Below are 21,213 nucleotides of genomic sequence, written 5' to 3'. Positions count from 1 at the left end.
TGGGAAAGAAAAAAAGTGTGCCAAACATTGATAGGACAGCAGGAAGCAACACATGGGGACAAACGTTAAAAATAGGGTGGAACTCCACTTTAATACAGTACCAACAAAGCAAACAACCAATTCATCTAACAGCCTTTCTGATCAAATATAGCTTGTCTTCTTTGTATTAAATGTCCTGAACGTTATGCAGTAACTGGCATACAATGTGTAAATAAAATTTTCTTGTTTCATGTTAAGAGCAATGGTGACTGAGTAGTTTGCATTCTTGCAATGCATTTTGCCTTTCCGTATACCAGGGACACTGTATGTAAAGAGTATATTTTGATTTCCTCTAAGTACTTCAGTTCTTCCATTGTTTAAAAACATACTAATAATTTTAACTGGCTTTTAATGTGATGTTCTTCAAAAATGTCATTATAAGATGCTCAGTAGTAAATTTTTCATAACTAGGGGTCTAGAGGTCCATAGGTGTGAATGGAGGGTCTGATCAGGTCTGCCGGAAACACTGACAGGTGGACCTGATTGGACCCTTCATGTGAAAGGGGCCTAAAGATTAAAGAAAATGAAATTAGTAAACAAGAGAATGAAAGAATATTTGTGTTAGACTGGAGCACATAGAACTCATTTTAAATGTACAGTAGAAAATTATTATGGAGCTAAATTTACCTCACCAGTCGAAGCCATCTCACACCTCAAAACTGGATCAGCTCCTCTAAGGCGGGGCCAGGAAAACATGGGAGCCTGTAAAATAATTGGTCAAAAGTTAAATGAATACAAACACAGTCTCAATTTGTTTTCAGTTTCAGAACAATTTAGAACCCTACCTTGATGCCCACATAATCAGCAGGGATAATAGGTCTATCTATTGTTGGTAGGGAAGACTCATCAATTTTTTCTCCAATCATCACTTTTGTGGCCACATCAATGAAGTCAATACCCAAAGTCTTGGACACAAATGGGAAGGAGCGAGAAGCTCTCAGGTTGCATTCAATTACCTAGGAAACAGGTCATCCTTGTTAAGTAACAGCAAAATTCACATCTAAAAAATCTACAGGATTTGTATAAACATACCCCAAACTTACCCCCAAACCTCCCTCTTCCTATGTAGAGCATCTCCCAGAATTAATTTTTTCCCTTTTTCTTGCAGCAAGACACAGCTTTTATTACTTCCTATGACTTTATCTCCAAGCTTCTAAAATGTTTGCAGGGGCAGCTGCTGGGAGCTCAGTTCCTATTAATATAGATCTGCCCCCAGATCTACATTTTCTAAGAGCCCTTTCCCTACATGCTGTGTGTGGGCAGGCTCTTTGAAGTCAAGCCAGCAGCTATTGTTTTGCCGAGAAAGAAATCAATACGTGGATATAGAATGCGATAGAGAGAGGCAGGGGATAGGCATAGTTCTGTAGTCCAGTAGGCAGAGCTGACAACACTGGTTGGGATTTCATAGCAGCAAGGGTACTATGTTGTTAGCTCAAATGGAATGTCAGGAGTACCTTGGATTTCTGTCAGATCAACAGTCATTTTTCAATCGTTGCAGAATTCGTAAAAGTAATAAGTCATGGGTAAATGTGCATGTATTGCAGAGATACACTGAATATATATGTTTATTTTTGTCCTTTGATATACTTTTATGGGGAACTCTATAACTTCAAGCCCAGTGAATAGCATGTAGGGTCAACCATGTGCATTTATTTTTAACACTTCTGCAAATTATTTTCCAGGAAAAAATATGTCATTACTTTGGATTTATATACACCAAACTCTAGAACAATCTTTTAGAACATCCATCCTGTTTCATACAAAATGGTGCTTAAACTTTATTTAAGCTACAGCTGCTTCTTCATCTAGTAATTACAGTGTTCAGTACTGACTGAAATAATTTATCAGAGCAGCAGGAGAAATCTTACATGTTTCTTAAAAAAAAAAAAAAAGATTATTTAGAATTAAGAAATCTTTGCCATAACTGTAGTATTAAAAGTGTAGTGTTCTGTCCATCCACTGAGCTAAACCTGATATCAGTACAGAAATTAAATAGCCTTTAGAATATTATTGCAGCCTTAATTGAATTCAGATGCATCATACTGAGTACATTTGCAGTTGCATATAATTGCAGTATGCTGTGCTGTTTCTGGTCATACAAAGCATATCCAGGGAGAATGTACATATTTCTTCTCTTGAAAGCAAAGTATTGGATGTGTTAGAAAAGCTTCATTCTTACGCTAGGTCTTTTCTCCAGCAAAGAAGTTAATTTGTATACTGATGGAGTCAAGCTGATCAGTGATTTACTGTCCTTAAAGTGTTACTAAACCCACAACAGTAAAATTAGTCTGTATATGCAGTAAACATGCTTGTTATATTCACTGTGGAACCTAAGGGGTTAATCCTCTGCATTGTGTAAAAAGGCTGTTTGATCCTTTCTTCTCTATTCCTCCCCTTTTTCAAATGACCACCACTTATCTCCAGACTGTACCATAGGCATGCACATGCTCAGTTTGGTGTACATTACTAGAGTGTTTTTTTTTTCTTGGGAGAGTGCATGTGATCCGCACAGGGCCAATCAGCACTGTCCAGACAGAGGTCAGGGGATTTCCACCCTCCTAGAGCAAAAAGAAAACTCCTCCTACAATCCTACAAGCTGTAGTTAGTGCTGGGCTGGGCACAGATAAAAGCCACAAGACTGCTCTAACTGCTGATGAGAAAAGATATTTAGCAGTTTATATTTACTAAAATAATTGCACTTCCATGTTGTGTGTACTGTGGGAGACCAAATATAGTGGATGCAGGGTCCTGGGTTTAGTAACACTTTAGAGGGAAGATATAGTGGAGGAATTAAAACTGCTTTCTGATGTTAATTTCTCTTGTTAATGTGTTGTGCTGAATTAAAAAAAAACCCTCTGCAATAGTTTTGAGACTGACAGCAACTCCATGCACCAGATTCAAGTAGTTCTAATTTGCTCCAGTTCTGCATTGTGAAGCAACATCTGCACCAAACTGCAATTAAAATGCCAACAGTACATAACTTACAAAATGGAGCTAAATAACACTTTCTTTTGGCGTACAAAGACAGATTTTGCAAAAGTGTATGTATTGCCAACTGTATTGGGGCAGTGCTATTTATTAGTACTGCCCACACTAAAGATGGCCACCAAGATCATCCAGGGCAGCAGCGTCCGGTCAGACAGCTGCTCCACTGATGCTAACTACGGAGGCCCCAGAAGAACAAGAGTTTCACCTGTCCTCTGCCCTCTCTGCATGGCAGCAGTAGTCACAGCGCCACCTGTGTAAGGAGGCCGCATTACACCTGCCTACATATGTATATTACTTTTGAACATTAGATTGGCCATTTTTGCTAATTACATACTATATGCAGACCCTGCTACTTGCTGATCCCTTTATTCCAATACAGGTCTACTAGACAGGGCTGATATTTTAGGTCACAGGAGGGACCTTTTACATGTTCTTTTACATAATAAGTTCACATTCATTCTTATGTGTATATACATCTAAAAACAAATACTGACATAAAATCATTACTTCTTACTGCCATAATATGGAGTCAATCATTCTGCTATATGAGAAAACTGTAAGAAACCTTAGGCCTGCATTTATCATTGATGTAAATACAGGTCATAAACAAACTGAAAGCCATGTAACCAAGTGTACCTTTAAAGAGAATCTGCAGCACAAGATAGACCAGCACCTTTGGTTTTCTGATCTGTGTCTAACACCAGCACATTCTGGCAGGTGACACGCACCCTGGTATTACTGTATTATATTGTCTGATAGGGGCTCTTTTCTTATCAATGCCTTGTCAAGTTTCCCTCAGAATTGTGATTGACAGATCAATAGTGTACTGACAGAACATGGAGATGCTGGCATTATGCAGGCAGTCACATACAGCTGTCTGCATGCAGCTCCAGACACAGGAAAAAGAAGCAACATGAGCTGCTTCTATAAAATGTGATCATTTTGTAAACTCAACAAAGTCCTCAAGTCATTTTTTTCTCATCTGTAATACCATTCACATCTGAATTACAGCTGTTTACCTTCCTCCATTATATATAGTAACTGAAAAATCTTTGTATCTCCTAATTAATTGATGCCTAGGGGTGTATTTATAAAAACACATTTTCAGAGCTATTCATTCTGTGAAACATCATGTACATTTGTACTGTATGAATGGGGCAACATTGAATGTTGTTAGATTATTTTTTTTCCCGGTTGAATGTTCTTCATGTCACATTATGTCCATTAGGTGGAGCTGATAATCACAGGAAACACTTATTCACTATGAACATCAGCTCCATCTATTGTCCATAATGTAGTAATTTCCTGATTTATTCTTTTCTCCATGTATGAAGAACATTCTACATGGAGAAAAAGTAACCTAATAATATTCTGTTTTCCTCCCATTTGTACAAATGAATGTACATACAATTTTACAGGACAAATAGCTCTGCAAATTAAAAAAAATACACCCCCTAGTGAAGCTCAGCTAAGGTTGCCTTGGGCCATGGGAGTGGCTGATGTTAAGAGCCCCACATGTGATTTCAATGTATAATCATGAACAGCTTAATTTTTCCCAGGAAGATTGGGGAATAATCATTAATCCATTATTAGGAATCTGCCACCAACAAAAGAATCCTAGGATATGAAGCAGTTCACTATGTAGATAAATATATTTTCCCCCTTGGCTGTCAAAGCCAGGATAATAGTACAATAAAGTGTAATATCTCATTTATTTCAAGTACAGCCATATTGAATAACTATGTGTTGTGTCCAGGCAGAAAGCAATGTTTACATCTCATTACTCTCCCAAGATTTCTGCGAGGGATCAGAGCCACTAATTATGCAGCATACATTTAAGCAATATTTCAATATTGCTTTATTTTGCTCTAAAAAACATTATTTTGCACTGTAGACAAAAAATTTACTGACACTTTGGGAAAGAGTTACTAAAACTTGTGAGTGCAAAATCTGGCAACTTTGCATAGAAACCAATGAGCGTCCAGACTTTATTGTCAAAGCTTAACTGAACAAACTGAAGTTAGAAGCTGATTGGCTGGAATGCACAGCTGCATCAGATTTTGCACTCTCCAGTTTAAATAAATCCACCCCTATGTATGTAGATAGGTTACCACTTACATGAGGTGATAAGCATGCAATCTGCTCATTTTCAGTCTGTGGGTAGACTCAAATTGCACCAGCTATAGGACACGTTAGACAAAGTCATGAATGCCTTTGACAGGCTGGCAGCAGCAGTCCTCCCCCACAACTTGTCAGTTCAGCTCTCAGGCTACTTTCACACTGATCTGTCACAAAAACACAGCAAAAACACATAGGCATTTTTACCACGCTTTTGCCACGCTTTCTGAGCATTTTTTAAAAGACACATGACTTAAAAGCTGCACCAAAAACTCTTCTCAGAGGCGTATTGAGGTGCTTTTCGGGCGTTTTGAAGAGTTTTTTTGAACTGAACAAACATTTATTTTTTTTTATTTATTTCAGATACTTTTATAGCGCCATCAATTTGTGCAGAGCTTTTACATATATATTGTACATTTACATCAGTCCCTAACCCTCAAGGGCTGTACAATCTAAGGTCCTTAACTCATATTCATACATACACATACTAGGGGCAATTTAGACAGGAGCCAATTAACCTACCAGCATGTCTTTGGAGTGTGGGAGGAAACCGGAGTACCCAGAAGAAACCCACACAGGCACAGGGAGAACATGCAAACTCCAGGCAGGTTGTGCCATGGTTGGGGTTTGAAACAACGACCCTAGTACTGCCAGGCACAAGTGCTAACCATTTAGCCACTGTGCTGCAAAGTGCTCCAAAGATGCCGCAAGCTGGAGTTTTTACACCACAACTGAAGCACAAATCCCCAGTGTGAAAACATACATAGACTAACATAGACAAACATAGGGAAGCATTTTTCTTGAGCTTATCAGGTGCTTTTTTAAATGCAAAAGCTCTTCAAAAACTCCTTAGTGTGAAAGTTGCCTTATTTTGTGAAGCACTCTGCTTTGGTCTTCAGTCTTTATGTATTGAGACTGGTTTTGTTAAAATTAGTGATTTCCATTTGTATAGATGCAAAGGAAAAATGAAGCTGGCTTCACACCTATGGGTTGCAGTCACATGCATTATGCCAACACATGTTAATGCACTGCACTTTTTTTCTTTTTTGTGTGTGTGTCACTAATTGAGAATGCCATTCATTTGGAATGGCGCCCTGCAATTGCAGGTAACACACCCACTCTGCAGCACACCTTAACACATTCATGCATTGTGGTGTTCTATGTTAAAAAATGGTTCAGGTATGTTTTTTGTCTATTGCTTAAAAGCTGCGCCAAAAACTCTTCTCAGAGGCGTATTGAGGTGGTTTTTAGGCGCTTTTCAGACATTTTTCAGGCGTTTTGCATTGATTTCAATGGGAAGAGGCTTTTTGGGGAGTTTTTTAACTGAACAAACAAACTCCAAAGACGCTACAAGCAGGAGTTTTTACACCGGAAGTGCAACGCCCCAGTGTGAAAACATGTATAGACCAAATGAATGGGCTGCAACATACATCACATTAATGCATATATAATTGCAGAAAAGTGGGAAAGGGTCCATTGTAAGAAATCTTTTCAGTATGTACAAACTCCTAATATCATCAATAGAATCTTATTTTTCACAGTTCAAAATATTCATAATTTACCGACAGTCAAGTCACCCCTCTGTCCTATATCATCTGCTGAGCGTTTCCCGGCTATTACATACAGTGCTACTGGAATGTGTAATCTCTTCTCTTCACCCTGAAGTATAATACCTAATATCTGTCAGGGTATGAATGACTCAGTCTCACTACAGAATCTAAATGACATATATCTATTGTTAGTTATAGACAATCATTACCCTGCTTTGAAAGTGCCTATCTGACTCCCTGTAAAGTAACTGCCATGGGCTTGTTTCCCATAGATGGCGTGGATAGTGCTGTAAGCAGTATTTTAACAGCGCTGTATAAGCAAAATATAATACATTCTCAAGTATTAATATTATGGCAAGATGCGTGTGTTCCACTCTTCTTAGATTGTTTATGTGATATTCTGCATCTGCCAGATTCACATCCTGATAGCCTGGCTGCAGGCAATGACAATCACAGCAATACAATCTCAGGAGAGGGAAGCAGGAGGCTGAAAAAAATATATTGGAGTTTACTGAGAAAATGGGTCACACAAAGGGTACCAATAAGACTCTTTAAAAGGGTACATGCAGCTTGTTCATTCTAGTTCTTCTCTCTGACCTTTACATCAACAGAATGCAGTATCAAATGTCACCTAAATATTATTTCTATTTTGTTCCCAAATGCTTAAAACTCACTCCTAGTATTAAAATGACACTTGCCAGGTAAAAAGTTAAAATTGTGTATTGAAAACGTTTTGCTCACAGTGTTCCACTTGAGCTAAGCTCTGATCACTGCAGAGTGAACATACCTCAACTGTGACTGTATATTCTGCTTTATATACTAAGATGAGAAAATATGTTCAATAATGCAAATCAGCCAATCACATTTAACATTTGTATTGGTTTCTAGCAGCCAAAAAGATGAAAAATTATTGCACATTCTGTGGATTACTGTTCTTTGTACATTGTCCTTTGCATTATTAACTAAAGATTGTCGAGTACACAGCATATCAAGCTGTGATATGTAATAATGCCATTAGACAAAGCTCACTTTATTCTTTGTAGAACTAAAACAAGTGGTCATTAATAATAATATCAGTCTGTGGGCCATTCATGTAGCCACAGTAAAATGTTGGTGAGCAGAGCTACATTAGCTATGTTAGAATAGTGCATATAATCTTTATACTCCATTAGACATTAGTCATGCATTGCTCTTGTGGCTGTTTGATCATATTTTATGGCAGTAGTAGAATTCTAAGAATAACAAGAGGTACAGGTGGGCTGGAACGTAGAGGTCAGGGCCAGTACAAACTAATTCTTGACAGCAGTTCTAGGATTGTCTCAATTACCATTACTGATCCAAAAACTGTACTGAAAAAAGTAGTGGACATTGGAAGGGTCCCCATGTTAACAGTTTGTGGCAATGTTTTTTCTGCACTGGAACATGTCAAAGGCAAAATGCTGTGCCAAAGGACACAAGAGCATTCTTGCATTCGGGAGGGTCAATGGCCCCTTTCCCAGGCTTGCCTGATTTGTGGATATGTGATTTTGGTAAATGACAGTCTAGCTCTTACTCTCAAAAGGAGATTTTCAAGTCAATGTATCACCATTAAACAATCTTTTTTTCTTCACATACACCTGGCCTCCCTGATCTGTACACTGTGGGGTACTGACTACTCTAATCTACATGCTGTATTGTACTTTACATATTCCTAACCACCCTTCTCTGTATGCTGTGTTGTACTTTATGTACTACTGGCTTCCCCACTCTGTACACTGTGCTATACTTTACCTACTCACTTTGTACGCTGTATTGTATGTTACAAACTCCTGACTACCCCAATCTGTACACTGTGTTGTACTATACAGTACATCATTTTATAAGCTTTGCTATGGTCAGTCTGTAAACTGTGCTGTACGTCAAGGTTATCCAATTTAGATGTACAGCTAAATAAAATATTGAAACAATTCTACATTTCCTTTAAAAAGTGTACACAGAATATGATCCTGGCAACTTAAGGCTACGTTCACACTAGCGTTGTGTGCAGGCGGCAGAGAGGCATTTGAGAAGCGTTTTTACCGCTTCCCAAACGCCTCTGCCAATTCTGCACATTACAGCACATGGTGCTGTTCTAACGGGAGCGTTTGCATCGCGTCGCGGCAAAACGGACGCCTCTGGTCGAGTCAGGAGGCGTTGAAGCCTCCTATTCTAGTCTAGGCTGCGACGCGGTTGCGGGGCATTTGCGGAGTGGTAACACCATTCAAACTGCATTATAGGGGTTTGTGGGGCGTTTTTAAAGCTAGGCAAACGCCTAACAACCGCCACTAAACCGTGCATGCGGCGTTTGCAGAGCGTTTGCCGAGCGTTAAAAAACACTCCGCAAACGCCGGACCAACGCTTGCCAAACGCTATAGGGGTGTTTGGCAAGCGTTGGTAAAACAGCCAAGTGTAAACAAGCCCTTAGAGTTATAGGTGATACTATCTTTCTAAAAAATAAGCCACAATTTAGTGTTTCTTGTGCTACTCCAGTTTTTAAACTGGCTATTATAATATGTAAATAGTTTACATTTTGTTAAAAAAGTAAAAGTATATTCAGTTTTGTACTGAATTTATTAATTTAAGGTTTCATTCTGAAATGATTATGGTTCCTGCCTGGTTTACACTTAAGAGAAAAAATATGAAGAGGGGAGCAACCCTTAAACGTTTGCCCTGGGCAGACAAATGTTTTAAGGCATCAAGGTTTTTCTAATGTCTTTGGAGGTTGTGTTGACCACCCCAGCAGTTGCCTGAATGGCATATGTTCACTTACCAGAACATCATTTCCTCTAACAAGGAACTGCACATTGAAGGGTCCAGAAATAGCAAAAGCGTTTGCAATTTTCTTGGTAGCAATTTTCACCTGCAAATTACAAGAATGAGGTTAGTGTTGAAGACCCACTTTCAGTACTTTTTGGACAGACAGTTTAGTTACATAAGGCAAACATATAGTTCTATCATAATCTTCTATGTCCTATACATTACATTTTTAAATGGTTTTGCTGATTGAGAAGTAGACTCATGACCTTAGAAAGCAGATTAACACACAATGCCCAGAATTCAAAATGTACAACACTGTCTTTGGGAGAAAAAAGTCATGTTCTTGAAATGGAATAGACTCAATAGTGCACCAGCAATATTATCTTGGCAAACTGGAGTTATTTATTTTGTTATGCATATTTTTCCTTTTAACTACTCTTTTGCTGTTTGTTAAAGTTGCATAATAGATAACAATTTTATTTTAGTTTTGTTTTTTTAAGAACCAAGGTTTTAATGGAGTAGAGTTAATAATGCACTTGCTCTATTATCTTGGCAAGTAGGAGTTATTTATTTTGTTAGGCATTTTTTTTTTCTTTTAATTACTCTTTTGCGGCTTGTTACAGTTGCATAATAGATAACAATTTTATTTTAATTTTTTTAAGAACCAAGGTTTTAAGTAGATGCCCTTTTTTGTTGGTTACATTTTCCTGGTAAATAACCAAAATTAGATTTGTAAAATATACTTGTAAAAACACTACTGTAAAAAAGGAAATAGGAAATTTCTTTGCTTCTATATTTACATGGGAATTTATATCCTGTGTTTTTAAAAAGAATATGTCATGAGGAAAAGCACCTATGGCCTACTCTGACCCTCTTTAAAGAGACACGTTTAAAGGGCAACTAAGCTGATCCTTCAGCTTCATTACCAGGGAAATCCATACAATGAATATACAGCTAATATGTTAGAGTTGCCTCCAGAACAGGATGTGAGGGTAAATTTCCCAATGGTGACACCTATTCCAGTGATAACTGTCTAAGAAGGAATTTCTATCAGTTTGTAAAGATTTTCTTTCATGTCCTATTGTGTACAGAGGACAGTAACTAAAAACAAAATCCACCCAAAGGGGCACAACAGCAAAATTTAAACTGACTCCTTTCCCTATCCAAAACCAAAAGAATCCAAAAGAAAACGTTTGGGCTTTACATACATTTTTACCCACTACTTATATGATGTTCCAAGTCAATTACTTTGCTTTCCAGTGATAACTGTCTAAGAAGGAAGTTTCTATCAGTTTATAAAGATTTTCTTTCATGTCCTATTGCGTACAAAGGACAGTAACTAAAAACAAAATCCACCCAAAGGGGCACCACAGCAAAATATAAACTGGGCTTTACATACATTTTTACCCACCACTTATTTGATGTTCCAAGTCAATTACTTTGCTTTCCAGTGATAACTGTCTAAGAAGGAAGTTTCTATCAGTTTATAAAGATTTTCTTTCATGTCCTATTGCGTACAAAGGACAGTAACTAAAAACAAAATCCACCCAAAGGGCACCACAGCAAAATATAAACTGGGCTTTACATACATTTTTACCCACCACTTATTTGATGTTCCAAGTCAATTACTTTGCTTTTAATGAGGCCAAAGGATAAGCTTGACTGCTTTTTGAGAGAACCACAGATGGTCAAAGGCAGCTTAAATAAACTTAAGTAGAAGGTGCAGAATGAAGATAATGGGGTTGATTTTCCAAAAGGGTATATGCTGCTCATTTTTTATGGGAATTTCACTTTAAAAGGGAATGAGGTGAAGTTCTGCTGACTTCTATTATCATGTGCAAGCAAAAATAATGTTTTTTGTTTTCCTTGCAAGTAATTGGGTATTCTTTTCAAGGTTAAATGTCACCATATTTTAGTCAATCAAATACAATGCATACAGAGAGAAAACTTGGTGAAGGATGGGTTAATTGTAACTTCTATTTTATCAGTGAGGTACATCAGCATTAGTGACAGAATGCTTTTGAACTTCCCCACATAACTACCCAATGCTGAGGGATATACTGTATATATATATATATATATATATATATATATATATAATATATATATATATATATATATATATATATTTATATATATATATATCTCAGCATAACACATGTCCCTGTCATGGCTCTGCAGACACCAACCCATTTGCATGGTGTAGGCAGCTCAAAAAGTCCATATCCCTGTCGTGGCTCTGCAGACACCAGCCTATTTGCATGGTGCAGGCAACTCAAAAAGTCATCTACAGTAAATGCACACCTTTGATCTTTTCAAACAATTGCAATTTACTTTGGCATGTCTGTTAATTTCATAAAAATTGCTAGGAGTTTAACTAATGAAATAGAAAATTATTAGAATATGGTCTGTAATACACAGATTTATTTTCTCGTAATTATTCTTTTCACATTTTGTTTCATGTAATTGTTTTAAAGAAGTTGAAACAAAGCCTTACTTTCTCTAGTGCTCCCTGGCTGATTGTCTGTGTTGGGATCATGAGGGTGGCATCTCCAGAATGAACTCCAGCATCCTCAACATGCTCAGAAATAGCATGGGAGATGACCTGTGAAGAGAATGAACATGCAGTAATCCTTTTTCTTATAATCGGATTAACAAATGTATTCTTCAATCATACTGGGTGACCTAAGAGTTTCATGAAATGTGTTTAATGTGGAATTCCAGAAGATTTTTATTGTTGTCTGTAGACTCCTAAAAATAATATCTCACAGAAACAGCAATAACTTTTTAAAGTGACATGCTAGCCATTCATTATTAAAACTCCAGGCAATCAAGACACAGAAGAAACACAAATGGGAAATGGTTTACCTGCTGAAGGATTTGTGTTTTGTCTATCCAGGTACATAGCCACAGCCCTATTTAGCAGGACAGGAGACCTAATTTTTCTCTGCTACAGTTAAGTAACACATTCAAGGCAATGTCCCTCCCCCAACCTGTAAATGGACAGTAAAAGGATAGACAAAAGAATAATGAGGTCATCTCTCTGTCACATTCCTCTTTCTTCCTATCTGCATGTTGCTTGTTAGTGCATGGGCACTGCTGCACAACTGACTGACTGCTTATTCTGTTTCTTCCTCTTCTAGTCTTTGCCCTGCTGCACAGGGCCTGTAAGAGACCGATACTATATTACATACAGGTACTAACACTGCTTCTATTTAACAAATACATTTGTTGATATATCAGTGAATACACCGCGGCACTAGTTTGTGTCTTTTATATCTGCCTGGGGTTCATATTTATTATTGGATAGAGTGGGGAAAATTATAACCTCTTTCAAGTCAGAGACTTGGCGAAAAATAAATCTCCCTTCATGAAAAATGTGTTATTAAGAGCAACTTTGTCCAAAACTAATACAAGGTTTAGTTAATGCATACAAGTTACAAATGAAAATCAGGAGCTCCTGTCTATTGCCATTGACAGTGCCCTAACTTTATATACTTTATACTAAGCTGTAAGTTGTATCTTCAGCTCACAATAGACTGTCGTTATACTCCTATAGTGAATCCAGCCAAAAAAAGCTTTGCATCTTCACCAAATAGAGGTAAACATAACTCATGGGAAGACTTCCCTGTCAAGGATTCCAAATTTTTTAAGAGGCCTGTGCATGAACAAACATGGTAATGCCCACCAAAACCTGTGTCAGTTTAGATATATTTCTACTTTAATATAGATGAGCTAACATCAGTCAATCTGCGAGCTTATTCACCAGACATGGTCTGTTTTTTTATTTCTTTTTTCAGCATGTCTTGATAAAGTTAAAATAAAAACATTGCCCCAGCCTTATGTGGATAGAGACTTTAGTTGAAAGTTACAATAGCAAACAAGCAACTAGCATTTTAGAAGGAAGCCAGAAGTTTCAGATCCTGTATTTCTACTATGACAGATTTAAATTGCTTATGCCTACTAAGACTGAGCTGCATGATCCAACTTGCATAGAATTCACACATCCATTCACACACATGCACAAGTTTAAGAATACAGACATTCAGCTTTCCAGACAATCTTTTATCCTGTACTTGGTAAAATGAAATTAGACCACATACAAGTTTTGTTATTGTAAGGCTATATTCTTCATCCAACCCATTTAGTATACAAGTTATTAGTGATCAGGCTTTTATATTGGATTTAAACAATACACGCATAATTATGAAAACAACCAGGTCACTCTAGGACTAAGCTTGCAAGTTTAGTTGTTGTAAGGCTATATACTTCATCCCACCCATTTAGTATCCAAGTGATTAGCGATGAGGCTTGGAAATTGGATCCAATACAATACATGCGCAATTATGAAAAAACAGGTCAGTTTAGTCCTAAGCTGGCATGTTTTGTTATTATATGGCTATATTCTTCATCTCACCCATTTAGTATCCAAGTGATTAATGATCAGGCTTGAAAATTGGATTTAATACAATACATTCACAATTATGAAAATATAGGCCAGTTTAGGCTTAAGTTAAACTGGAAAAACACAACAGGCTTGTTTAATTATATGAAGAGAGGAACGAGCACTGGATATGATAGGATTCAAGCTGCTAGCATATAGGTAAACCTCGTATACCCCCTTCATCAAAAGTCAAATACAAAAAATTGCAGCGCTTGAGTGTATAATACAGAGAATTAACATGAATAGCAGATTAAAATGTTCATATTTCAACATGCACCAGATTCCACATTCTTAAATTGTTGTAAACAGTAATCAGATAAGTAATGAAGATCTATCCGACTAATCAAGGTGCATATAGTGATGGTGATGTTAAAATCATAAGTTCTGTGATGTATCCAAAAAAATCCGTGACTTCCGTGATAGGGGAATGACTGTATAATGCACTAACCAGATAGCGCAAGTACATGCGCATTGGAGTATAATGACCTACTCCTGGTCACAGCCAGATGGTCCTCAGCGTGAAGCCCTCAGGAACACCAGTGCACCACTCTTGCCGTCTCCTACCACCAGGGGGAGTGCGCCTCTTTACAGTAACACGAAATCACTTTATATCCTCTATCGTCAGGATTGGCGTACTTTCTTATCAGGAGATCATCTCAGGGGCTCAGCAATAAGACCCAAAAGAAAGAAATCTTGATAGTGTAGTATTTTATTCAAAGGTAAAAAGTAAGTAATACACTTACATGGTAATGTCCAAAAAGCTGATGCATAGAATCCAAAAAGATGGCCGACAGTCAGATGCATGAAACAAGTGGATAATCAAAGGTGTGAGAGGTGTCCTTATCCCTAAAACACTCAAGCGCTGCAATTTTTTGTATTTGGCTTGTTTAATTAATTTGTGCCCAGCGGAAATAATTCTGTCACATATCAATTATGTATTTTAGAAACTGTAAGTGTAGCAAGTAAATGAATAGACCTCCCAGTAATGCTACTACTAGGCTGCCGCTAGAGGGAGCTCTAATGATTTGTAGTGTGACTTCAGGAGACTGATACCACAAGCTCACATTAAACTCGGAATGCAAGTGAGCAACACGTGTTTTGTGCTCTCCTCTTTGATACAGGTTAGGCACACTTTGTTTATGCTGCTGTCTTTGTTCAGTTTTGTATTTGTTCTGACAGTCACTTTCTCTGTTTAGTATCCTATATGCTAGTAATGGTAATTCTCTAATATAAATTGATGCACTTTTCTATGTGGCCTTCCTTGCCATTATAATAAAAGTATTTATCTGTATAATTTGATCGATTTCTGTTTAACACATTAAACTTGAAATGCAAGTGAGCAACACGTGTTTTTTTGCTTTCCTCTTTGATACAGATATTGCAGGCTGCATCTTTGTCATACCTCGCACTCAGATCACCAATAATCCTGTAATATAAGGATAATACTTACACGCCCTTCCCTGGCAACAGCATCCATCTCCACCTCTCGGGCACCTTCAATAAACTTGGTGATCACAACAGGGTGCTCCTGTCAAAATATTAAGCAAACCAAGTCAATCCACAGTTTGAATGACAAAATAGACACAGTTTGATTACAAAATCTAACACTTCTGTTACAAACTCTATTTTTAAAGCCCATATGGCTGAAAATAAGTGGTAAGACATCTGATGAGGGTGCAACCATATGGAAAAACTGACTTTTTTGTTATAGTTGCTGCAACAGTTGAACTTGATATGAAATTTCTGTAGCTCTAAGACTGTATCACTTAGCATCACTCCGTCCTAGATTAAACCCATCTTCTTTGTAAATGCTGCTCATCTTTTTACCACCTTGAAAGTGCCTAAATTCAGGAGCAAAAGCTTTCATCTTTTGAAGAGAAGCCCTGCAGGATATACATAAATTCCCCACCCAGGCCTAAAAGAGACACTAATATGAAAACAAGGAACATTATCCTGAGAGTTGGCATAGTGCAAACATTTTGCTGCCAGTTGATCATGAATTATGTATGATACCACTTTTAGCTCGATGTGTCAATACGTAACATTTACATAGAAAACACATTGCTGGTATTTGTCAGTAGTGGTTCAAGGTGGAGATTATGTAGCAATAAAGCCGCAGGGACAAGACAAATAATAAACATATTATTTCCACTTAGCAAGTGCAAATAACAGATGTTAATTTATATTTGACCTCTGGTGTATTTATTTGACAATTTGTTATAGAGATAAATATCTGCAGGTTTACCGTACTACTGTATCACTTGTGAAGTAGCGGATTAATTTTAGGTATTTTTAATGAAATTGGGTCACATGTACTTTAGTGTCTGAAAGCAGAATTGTCTTTGCAACCTATTGTTATTAGCCAGATGTTTCCTTAATTTTGTTTTACTTGAATATTAGTTGTTTTACATTTAAAAATCTATTGACTCCTAGGGGCAACCCAGAACATGCCTGTAGATGGTGACTTACTGAACCAGATACATACTTCTTCATTAGTTGCAGTTTCATGGCTCACCGTAGTTAAAGCTGAAGTTTAGTGATTTTTTTCTTTAATGAAAGAGCAATGGAAAGCACTCATTCAGTGGAGGACGGGCAGATAAATAAAAAGTGTTCCTCCTCAATTTATAGAGAGCCTTTCATTTTGAAAACTGATAGTACGGCTTCTATGAACGGAGCAAGGGGTGAAAAAGGCAAGCATAGTTATCAATTTTTACAAGTGCCTGTGGCAAAGTAACCCATATTAACCCGTCAGCAGCATCAGGAGATCACAGCTGGTCACAGTGATCACAGTGGAATGAAGTTTTCCAGGAAAGGAGCAACCACCAGCACACGTGACAGTTATCAATTATGTAGGTACTATCCCTGGTGCTGATATAAAAAAAAATTTGGGACTGTGTGACTTGCTCCCTTTCTTCCTATGATGTAGCATGTAGAGTGCAAAAGCAGCCAATCACCTGCCCAAACACTGTCATATGTGGGCGGGTAGAGATCTGTTTAAACTCTTACCAGAGCAATCTGAAGCATACACAAGATACAGGTTTCTGTTTGCTCCCCTAGATGAGTAGAGCAGCAATGGAGTGATGCAGATCAAAGACAGCGAGTTCCTAATTTAAACTCAGAGCTTGATCAGAGCAATGGCAGACTGAAGCTCTGGGCTTCATTTTTGCAGGTAAATTGTTTGTAGCGGTTGTATCCAACATTAGAATTTATATTATATAGGATGGTTTATAGCAAGATAGTCGTGTGATTTTGCAAGAAAAGAAATGTGCGCAATACAAAAAAATTTAATTTCGGAATTCCATTATGTAGACTAGGCCAATGTAAAGTCATATTTTTGGTCACTGTTAGTGCTAATAGCTAGCTAGAATGACCACAACAATTAGTTTGAAAAGCCAACCTATCCAATTGCCACAATTCTTCTGCAATCAGACAGATTCAATAAAGGATCCCAACAACAATGATAATTTGCCAGGATCTTTTTGTTTCACTGAAAAGGCCATATAATATTGCCTATCTTTGTAGATTATGTGCCAGAGCTATAATGACACAATCCTCTTCTCATACGAAGTCATAATGACTGATCCGTTTTACCTGTGAAACACGTGTTGCTTCAGCTAGGAAAGTCTTCAGTTCTTCCTCTCCATAAACTACATTCATTGCTGAACCACTATGGTAAGACAGAGGAAACAAAGGTTTATAAAGGATTAACAAAGCTATGAGCTTTTATCGGGAATACTACAATGAGGTGTTCACTGATCTTGCACATTATTATATGCAACATAAATATGAAAAAAAAACAATGTATAAAATGCACTTACAGACAGTAGGTATAAATTAGGCACATACACAGTGTGGCTGCCCAATATCTACGGACTCTTTATTTATTTATTTTAAAATTTAAATATTTATTGATTTTCAAGCAAATACATTATACAAACTTATTCTTTTAAATAAAACATTGACACACTTATAGCACAATTATCATTTCTCCTATTTTTCCTACCCTCCCTAACTCCCCCCCATGCCTCCTATCTACCACCCCCCCTCCCCCTCCACTCTGCATTTTCCTAATCTTCCTGGGACCCCACATCCTCTAAAGAGAAGAGAGAGGATACTCATATTATTTTACATTATGCCCCCATACATTCCACATTTAACTTTGACTTTTTACATTTTTATATTTTTAAATTCTTCCCATCTATTCCATCTCACATAATATCTCTCCATCTTATCTCCACCCGATCAACCCAATCCTCTACTTTCGGCACCTCCCATCTCCGCCAGAACTTGGGTATCAAACCCTTTGCTGCATTCAAATAATACAGACTACGGACTCTTTATGAGTGCATTTTATATGGGGTTTTATTTTTTAAGGTTGCTTGTGAATTAACAAGATTAGTGCGTGCTCTCTTGCATATATTTGATTTTTAAGGTTTTCAAGTGCATCCAAGATCCATTTTTTTCGTGACACTTCATTGATCAAAGTTTTTTGGACTGTACTGGACTTAGCAAGCATGGAATATATGAGGTTTTACTAAAATATGAGGGGTCAAGAATCATATGCATCTACAGTATATGTATTATTAACAATGGGGAGAAGTTACTAGGGACAAATTTATACTTGCAATAACACTAAACCATCGTTCTTGTACTGCCCTCTTCTAGCCCTATTAGCTGTCTAGCCTAAAGCTGGCCATAGATGGATCTTTTTTTTGTTTTTGAGCTGATGTAAAAAAAACTTATTCCCCCATCCAAACAAATTAGGGGAATCCTCCCTACAGTGATACTGTATTATGACAGCGGGGACTCCGTACGCCTGTCGGAAAACACTGATGAGCGCTGTAGCTGATTAGCTGCATGTGCTGATCAAAGGGAAATTTTCCAAAACTCCTTTCCAAGAGAAGCTGATCAATAGATCATATTCTTCTGAGTAGGAATGGTCAAAAATGGATTGAAATTTGGCTGGTCCTTGCTGCAGCATCCAATTATTGATCCATCTATGGCCAGTTTTAGTATCTCATTAACACAACTCAGCTGTAGCCACATAAACACATTAAAATGGTTTAAAATCTGGGTTCCTGGATATAGAGACCCAGATGTTACAAACCCACAAAAAAGCACAGAACGTGTGGTAGTCTGGAACCTTTGTCTCCAAAGAGCAAAAGGTATACCGCTCAGGCAAACAATCCAGATCAATCCACAACAGGTGCAGGCTCTGGCTCACCACCAATATTCATGTCCTGGTGTTTTGTGTGTCCTATGGATCAATAAATACACACTATATTCATCTATCCTCCGGTGTGAGGCTAACCCTTCTTCCTATTGGAACCTTTGTCTGGTACTTTGTATTGCTGGATTACCTGAGCACATAGGAGGGACGCAGCAAGCATGGATAGCCAACAGTCTTTGTAAACTGCATAGCATCATCCTATAGAGGGAAGAAAACACATGCTTAAAAGTTAATGAATACTTTAAACATAAAGCATAATGTTAGAAAGAAGAACCTAAGTATACCCATTGGAGATATCAATCTTACCAGAGAATTAACAGCTTTCCATGGAGCCTGTGCAATCTGAAGCTCGTCCAGAATAGCTGAGAATATGGAGCGATCTTCTGCCCGATCAATCTGAAGTGGGCTGGTACCCATGATCTTCACCCCATTCTTGTACAATGGCACGGCCAAGTTGTTGGGGATCTGCCCCCCAACAGAAATGATGCAGCCATCACATTGCTGGTAAGAGATAGAATGGACATTTATCAAACTTGTTTATGATGATAGTAAGGCATGATGTACATTGATCTACAGGGGCTCAAGCAAGCAACAGATCATGATATTATTAACACTTTATCTACATACTTTTAAGATTATTAGGACATTTAGTAAATGTGCATATTTGTTAAGAACAGGAATTACTACACAAACCTTTATAAATAATTCTCAGGGGTGTTAGCTATTCGTAAATGTAGATTAATGGCTGGCAGATGAATAGTATATATTAATATATATAAATATACATCTATATATACAAAATTTGCTAAAAGACAAGACCAGAGAGGGTACATTCCTTGAAATGTGTTCGAACTTTAGCATTGTGTGGTGCAGTGTTGCTAGGTCTATTGGTTATCCAGGTCCTAGGGGTCTGAGATATACAGTACTACTATAGGATTTACTACATGCTTGTGTATCTACAGCTATGTGAGTATGTTTTTATATCTTTTTTTAATAAATGTTGCTTGAGATAATGCACTAGGCTGGTGCGCCCCTTTTTGTCTTCTACATACAAATCTACTTTACTATTTCTTTCCCTTTTTGTTTCAACAACATTAAACAAAACCAAATGAAAAAAAATCAGCCACAGTAGTATTGTTCTATATGTGCAGCTGGAACTAAATAGTTTGGAATTCAAGTCTATTTTTGGTAAAGGAAATTTAAATACACAGACATATGCTTAATTGGGTTTTTATTATTCTGAGATCAAAGGTGCCAAGTGTCTCAGGAAATTAAGTCGAATTATATTTATTCTGCTAATAATCATCATCTGTATGCCAAAAACAGCTCTCACTGTATATGATTAGCAATGATCATATAATGCTGCCAAGATGGTGTTTTGTTTTTTTGCTTTTTTTTTATAACTGCATTTACCACTACTTGAGATCATTGTAAAACTGTTTCTTTCATCCTCTGAATGGTCCAAAGTAGAGATGAGCGAATTATTCAAAAATTCGATTCGACTGATTCGGCGAATTCGTGAAAAAATTTTGATTCGAGTCGAATATATTCGCCGCGAATTTAACTTATAAAAGGGTGTTTCTAGGCTTCAGAGAGCCTTTATATTAGTGCAGAACACTGTACCTTTAATTTAAATGCCCTTGGAGTCTGCTGGGAAGAGAAATAATACTGACAGTCAGTATGACATGCAGATGAGTGCCGTCGATCTTAGAATCACCGCACACTTCACTCATTTGAGGAGTCACGGGGCCAAAACCAGAGTGTGGAGCCACAGTGTGGCGGTGGAGGCAGCAGCAATGGGAGGCCATACAGCACCCTATGACAAAAATGGAAACCACCAGCAGTGTGAGGAGACCTGAAAGTGGCACATGGCAGAGTGTGGCGATGGAGACAGCAGCAATGGGAGGCCGTACAGGGACCCATGACACACTCTGGACCTGGCAGCAGCATGAGGAGGCGGTACAGGGGCCCATGACAGATTACGGGCCTGGCAGCAGCATGAGGAGTCGGTACGGGGGCCCATGACACACTCTGGACCTGGCAGCAGCATGAGGAGGCGGTACAGGGGC

General features: G+C 37.8%; 1 protein-coding gene across 1 annotated transcript in view; it reads right to left on the bottom strand.

The window, feature by feature from the left end:
• CPS1 (carbamoyl-phosphate synthase 1) overlaps positions 1–21,213 on the bottom strand; it is a 141,590-nt gene that overhangs the window by 9,670 nt on the left and 110,707 nt on the right. The window contains exons 26-33 of the mRNA XM_089672227.1: positions 19,451–19,645; positions 19,275–19,342; positions 17,506–17,581; positions 15,365–15,442; positions 11,968–12,075; positions 9,484–9,573; positions 825–995; positions 667–741 (exon numbers count right to left, since the gene is read on the bottom strand). Coding sequence (XP_089528353.1) covers positions 667–741; positions 825–995; positions 9,484–9,573; positions 11,968–12,075; positions 15,365–15,442; positions 17,506–17,581; positions 19,275–19,342; positions 19,451–19,645 — 861 coding nt within the window. The remainder of the gene's footprint in view (positions 1–666; positions 742–824; positions 996–9,483; positions 9,574–11,967; positions 12,076–15,364; positions 15,443–17,505; positions 17,582–19,274; positions 19,343–19,450; positions 19,646–21,213) is intronic.

Source organism: Staurois parvus, unplaced genomic scaffold (assembly GCF_062004578.1).
Source record: "Staurois parvus isolate SC_StPar_1 unplaced genomic scaffold, SC_StPar_1.0 ptg000011l, whole genome shotgun sequence".
Lineage (NCBI taxonomy): Eukaryota > Metazoa > Chordata > Amphibia > Anura > Ranidae > Staurois > Staurois parvus.
The sequence above is the reverse complement of the archived record's forward strand: the minus strand, read 5'-3'. Positions and strand labels throughout refer to the sequence as shown.